Source organism: Cibotium barometz, chromosome 2, assembly GCF_041138505.1.
Source record: "Cibotium barometz isolate CiBa-2024 chromosome 2, ASM4113850v1, whole genome shotgun sequence".
Taxonomy (NCBI): Eukaryota; Viridiplantae; Streptophyta; class Polypodiopsida; order Cyatheales; family Cibotiaceae; genus Cibotium; species Cibotium barometz.
In genome coordinates this window covers 39,730,237-39,736,417 of record NC_141047.1, presented here as the reverse complement: position 1 = coordinate 39,736,417, position 6,181 = coordinate 39,730,237, and the positions used below count along the sequence as shown (strand labels likewise).

The 6,181-nt window shown below is 41.4% G+C and overlaps 1 protein-coding gene across 1 annotated transcript; it reads right to left on the bottom strand.

The window, feature by feature from the left end:
- Positions 1–1,491: 1,491 nt before the first annotated feature.
- On the bottom strand, positions 1,492–4,380 carry LOC147641057 (uncharacterized). Its single transcript, XM_086811607.1, has 5 exons — positions 4,289–4,380; positions 3,035–4,197; positions 2,683–2,936; positions 2,372–2,472; positions 1,492–2,293 (listed from the first exon to the last, which is right to left on the bottom strand). The coding sequence occupies exons 2-5, from the start codon at positions 4,152–4,154 to the stop codon at positions 2,281–2,283; spliced, it is 1,488 nt and encodes a 495-aa protein (XP_086667733.1). The 5' UTR covers positions 4,155–4,197; positions 4,289–4,380; the 3' UTR covers positions 1,492–2,280.
- Between the last annotated feature and the right edge of the window lie 1,801 nt (positions 4,381–6,181).

The window sequence follows — 6,181 nt, the reverse complement described above, 5'->3', positions numbered from 1 at the left end:
TCCAAGCATGGAAGTTATTCTTATCCAGCTTCTCAGCCACAATCTGTGTTATGCCATCATTAGACATCTTGCCAAACACACAATTTTACCAGAAACTGCACTCTGGTTTTTCTTGCACAAATGCTATATTTTTTGCAGTGGTACTGTAGTACTCTCAAATGTCACAACCAGTGACTTCAATGTGCATACATACACCCAATGGCAACTGTAGACCTCTTTGCAGCACCCACAGTGTCTGCACAGTCAATCTGTCTTCCTACAGTTCTTAAAACAGAGTTCTGCAGAGAATCGATGACTTACGCGCAGTGCTCGAAATCGCCTGCTTTTTGAAAAACGGAGGTCCAGATGCGCCCGAAACGCGTTTTCGGCCCAAAAATCTCTTAACTCTCTCTCTCTCTCTCTCTCTCTCTCTCTCTCTCTCTCTCTCTCTCTCTCTCTCTCTCTCTCTCACCATAGACAAGCAAGAGAGCAAGAAGGTAAGACTAGACTCAATTGCATAAAGGGAAATTGTGTCTTGCATTATTAGAATAATGTTATTTATTTATACAACTAGGCTCCCTAATTCAATTGCATAAATGGGAATTGTGTCTTGCATAATGTTATTTATACAACTAGTCCTTATTCGCACTGGCCAATGCTATTGTAAGGTTTTGGTATGGGTGACATGGGTCTTTAGCTATTCTCTAAATATTTCAAGTGTTTGATTGCTTGTGGGGATATGATCTTACCATATAACGAAAGTTACCAGCTTTTACTAAAGAGAAAGCTTTGGCAATGTGATAATCAAAAATTTGTGTTTATTCCAATAAGGAAAAATATGTGATGCAAAAAATCAAATTCTTATTAATTAGTTCCACTACAAAAAATAGGGCATATAGTTGTGTCTCAGTCCACATAGAAATTAAAGGATCTAAATATTGAAAAGGTCACGTTTCGCTTATAGAAATTAAATGATCTAGCAATTTAAAAAGTCATGTTTCGCTTATAGAAATTAAAGGATCTAGATAATTAAAAAAGTCATGTTTCTCGGTCATAAATGCAGTTGGTAACGCACGGCTCTACAGATTTAAATGCTTAGGTTGTATTTTATATCGCATTATAACCACGCTTATAATTATACTTTAATCGTGCTTATAACCACGAAATGGAAAAAAAATGATCACAAAAAAAAGCACACTAAGAAGATAAAAGATCTCATAACATTTAAGAGTATGCAAAGATGTTATATTTAATATCCAGAATACCTAAAGTATACATACAAAAAGAAAGTCATATCCTCAAAAACCATGATTTCTTCTTGTCTAACCATGATTATGATTCATGGTTGGATTTTAAAAATGCCTTATTTTTTTTAAAAATGTCAACCTCCGTATAAGTGTCGATATTAGCATCAATTATACTTAGGGCCATGCCATCAATCTCATGACAAAAAAAAAAATGACTAAACAGAAATATACAACATTGTGACAAAAAGATAATATTATCTAAAACTACTAAATGACGAGTTCCAAAGTGGGAGAGAATAATATCAACATTGTTAATCACTGTCTCCTAATTTTCTCTACTCTTGACCCTTACAATTGCTTCCTTAATTATTCTCACAAAAAGCTAGACTGATAGCGCTACCCCTTCTGTGCAGTCTTGTATCACTTTATATGTAATTTTTCAAGTCTTGTCCAAAGCCACCTAGCACACACTCGCTTGGCTGTGTGTGTTCGAAAAGTCTCACCATCCAAGGTGAGCATTTGTCTGTAACCGCTTGCGTTAACATGCCAATCTTGTGCAACTCTTCACTTTGTTGCTGCTTCTCTGATGAAGCTACAATGTTCCTGCTGAAGCAAACCATCATTAGTATGTGCTTCCACTTAATCTCATCATTTTCCCCTGATGCCAATAACAACAGCCGAACTCGGAAGGTTGCGCTGTAAGGGATGGGTGTCGATGTACTTGGAGAGCCAGGGTTGTGAAAGATGGGCACCTCAATCGTCCCCCAATTGCCATTTGAAGTAATGCCCATAAGGCAAGGTGATGGACGCTCAGAAATGTATAAGGGAATTAACAAGGAGTCACCACAACGTATGGGTCCATGATCTTTTGGGCGTAGGGAAGTTTGCCGGAGTACAAGTGGGAGTCGCCGTAAAACTAATAAATGGGTGCAAGCTAACCCAGCTTGCCGTCGTCTGAACTCGGAATCTTGTCTCATTCTCGTTGACAATGCAAATTCGGGGAGTACATAGCCAGATACAACCCTGCCCAAAAGCTTGATGCGGCCAGAATCACCTACTTCCAATCTCTGCACCTCAGCCGTCAAACTTTTAGCAAATGCGAAAAACCTGGAATGATAATCATCGTCGTGAGACTGATGTGAAACCTCGGCATCCACGACATTCCATCTTTGTCACTAGCCTTCGCATCTTGCCCGCAAAGCTCCACTAAACATTTCAGAGTGCACACCTTCGCAAGCTCCACCACCTATATTCGAGTGTTATAAAATAATTGATTTCTCAACCAGTCAAAAACAAAAAAAAAAAAAGTGATTTCACCATAGCCTATTTCTCCTTCGAATATCTACATTTTTAGAATCTGTATGTACGAATATTTACATTTCTATTGCTAAAAGTGGTTCAATATTTTTTATAAAATCTTAGCCATGAAAATAAGACGGTTTCTTTTTTCGCACACCTGTTCTTCCAACCTTTTGCCCGTCCTCAGCTGCGGCAGCTCTACTCCTAAGAGCCCTAGGATTCCCAGCACACGATCCTCCTCCCTCCCACGCTCACAATCTCGCGACCGCACCTCCTTTATCACGGACATCGGCCTCCGCAATAATTTCTCGTCCTCCTGCATGATGGAATATAGGTAGCGAAGTTTCTCGATTCCAAGTGGGGCATTATGCCACACGGACAACGGAACTTCGGACTCATCTGGACAATGGCCTGCAAGAAGTAATAATCAACCGGGTTTTAGTATTTTTGACGGGAAATTCAAATTAAGGCTGCACGCATTTGAAGGCCAACGCGCGACATCTGAATACTTACGATGATTCGTGTGTGTGACCTCTGCTTTTGGAGAGAGTGGCACTCGCCACATAATTGCAGGTCATTGCTTGGAAGTGTGAGCATTGCTGCTGGCCGGCCCTGGTCAATTAGATCTGCTGCTCCGGCCCCAAGAGAAGCTTGAAGATTTGCGTACCAATGCACCACTACTTTCCTCAAGTCTTGCTTCATGAAACAATCCGACTGCATCACTCCAAGATAGGCTTTCCTGTCTACCAAATATATCCCCGCGGCGGCCGCGGCTGCTTTCCGAATCATCGGACGAGAGTGACACTCACTGCATCGGTCGTTGCTTGAAAGAATCTCGTCAGGATCTTCTGATCCCCCTCGCCAACTTTGGACTGCATTAACAAGAAGTGGTTCGATGTATGTTTCGAAAGGACCTTGTTCTGTTAGCAGTTCAAAGCCTAAAGCCAAACCACGCAAGGCAGCCTGCATCAACTTGGCGTCCCCAATATTTAAGAAGCATCTACACAAACCACTCTTCCTTTGTGCTGTAATCAGCCCATTCACGGCCGCAACGAGCTCGCCGCCCAAGCCCTCCACAATGAAAATCATTCTCTTCGGAAGCATCATCTCCTGGAAAGTCCAGACTCGCGTGAACCACCGCGGTAGTTCTCCGGTGATCTCCCGTCCACATGAATCACAATGACGCCAAAGTTTGTAGCCTTGTCCAATGCCATGAGTCACCACATAACAGGCTAAACTCTGACTGTAGTATGCTGCCATATTTTGGATCTCTCTGCCTTTCTCCTTCTCATCTGTTTGATTGATGCACAGGGCATCGAACCAAATCTCCTGTACTCCATCTCCATCCAACAATTCCAAGAGCTCCATCATTTGCTTATAGCAGCGATCGGCTCTGAAGTCCTCAAGTTTAAAAGCCTCGCTGTAAGCATCGACCCCCCCTTCCTCCGCTGCTGTTAGCTCCTTGCCCAATATCTTTGTGGCGATTCTGATAGAGAGATCTCTAATACCACGGCTCCAGGTGTGTGACAAGATGTGGAAATCCCATCCTGCTGGTGGTTTGAGACGTATTCTACCTTCTTTACTGCTATTAAGCGTGGTGCGGACATCGATCACTCGTTTCGGTAGCATGATCTCCCTTCCAGAATGGATTCTTACTCATGCAGGATGCTTCCTGCGAGTACGCAGCACGACAGGGTGTGAGCTTCTTCTAGGTTGTAGGCAATTAGAGAGTGCTGGCATTCAATAAAATCATTGGACTTTACCTGGTTGCGCAAAAATCTGCTCCCGTCGAGAGTTCTTCAAGTCTGGCTCCCTGCTACTATGTATAGGCTGAACTTCAGCCATTCAATCGATCAACGTTGACCGGGCGGAAACACCAAAAAGTCTTCGCACACAACTGGCCAGCCCGTCATTCATGGTGGCCACTTGCCCTTCACCTACAAGTGGAGTCGTGGACCCAACAAGAGCAGCAGAACGTGCTTCCCCACTGCCATTCATAGCCAACCAGTCACCAGTGCAATTTGCCACTGCAAAACGCCACACGGAGTAAAGAGTAGCAGAACAAGCTGGCTGGTGATAATTTAAAAAGATACCTTCAAATTTCAGATATTGATAATTGAAGGGTCTGGTGACTGGTCCTGAGTGACCTTTGAAATTTAAAAAGACTAGTGGCTTGACCCGTCCCTGACGACGGGCGAGAGTATTCCTGCATTCATCTTTGTCAATCACAAATTAAGTGCAGTAGAGAGAGGTGTTGTTCTAGAGTCCCAAGGTCACGGGTTCAAACCCTCATTGCGCAAGCGATGGCACGCACGTGTGTGTGTTTTTGTACTTTCTAATTCCAGCCAATTGCAAAAAAAAAAAAAACGCTCGTCCTCGAAGGGTAAGTAGAGATAAGCCTTATATTTGAAGCCCATGATGGGCCCCATGGTCCCTAACTTGCCAACCTATATATAAACACACTATGCTTGCCATATATATCCATGTAGAAGCTCCGAAAGCACTTACTTTCTTTGAATGAAGTACCAAACTTGGCGTAAATAAACAACTAGCATTCATTAACGATCAATCAAGCCTAGGCTTTCTTTAATAATCATAAGCGTAATATTTTTATCTAATTTATCTAAATTTAAACGTATTTTAATTTGATAAACATCGTTCCATCCAAAAGGTTCAACCGACCATGGTCCAGACCAAGTTGGACTATGGAAAAAATGACGCTCAAATTCTGTAGCCAAATTCACCCTCTCCTCAAAGGAAAGAGTACTCCTCACGCGCAAAAAAAAAATCAATCCAAGTAACCTCTTCCATCTCTGTCAATCATACATACTACATATAAGTAGACGCATGACTACTATGTGTGTGAGTGTAAATTTTAATTGTAACTACTCTATGCATGCGCATGGGTGTAAATAAACAAATTGTAGCTACTATGTGTGTGCACATGTGTGTTTGAATTAATACATGTAAGTCAAACCCTTTCCTCGGTGCGTGTGTGAATGTGTGTGTATAAGAAGTTAAACTACTAATACATACGTAAGTAGTTGGCATAATGTATACTACAAAGTTAATGCACATACTAACTAGATGCAATTCAAATCACAATCCCACACCCACGCTTCCACCCCCGGCCACGCTTTTCCCATTTGGATGACACATATATTTTGAAACACTTCCACTCTCTCTCTTTTTCTCTCTCACACACACTCACCCACACCCACACACTTTTGCTATTCAAATAACTAAATTATTTTAAAATACTATCACCTTTAAAAAAAAGATACACACACACACACACATACTTTTCCTATTTGAATAACTAAAATATTGACTTCTCTCAAATATTTATTGCTATTCAAATTATTAAAACATTTAAAACACTTTCAACTTCAATATAAGGACTCTCTCAAACACACACGGCACACACACACACACACACACACACAAAGTTTCAACTATAACTTTCTCTCTCTCTCTCTCTCTCTCTCTCTCTCTCTCTCTCTCTCTCTCTCTTCAACATACTCTCACACACACACACACTCACACAAACCCACACACTTTTTCTATTTAAATAATTAAATTTTTGAAACATACTTTCACCATTAAAACACACACACACACACACACACACACACACTTCCTATTTGAATAACTAA

Bases quoted from the DNA above. Each gene is read 5' to 3' on its own strand.
- LOC147641057 (XM_086811607.1), bottom strand. From the start codon at position 4,154: ATGCTACCGAAACGAGTGATCGATGTCCGCACCACGCTTAATAGCAGT. The intron at 2,937-3,034 runs GTATTCAGATGT...TACTTCTTGCAG, and splicing joins ACACACACGAATCATCGTAA to GCCATTGTCCAGATGAGTCC. The intron at 2,473-2,682 runs GTGTGCGAAAAA...ACTCGAATATAG, and splicing joins GCAAAAGGTTGGAAGAACAG to GTGGTGGAGCTTGCGAAGGT.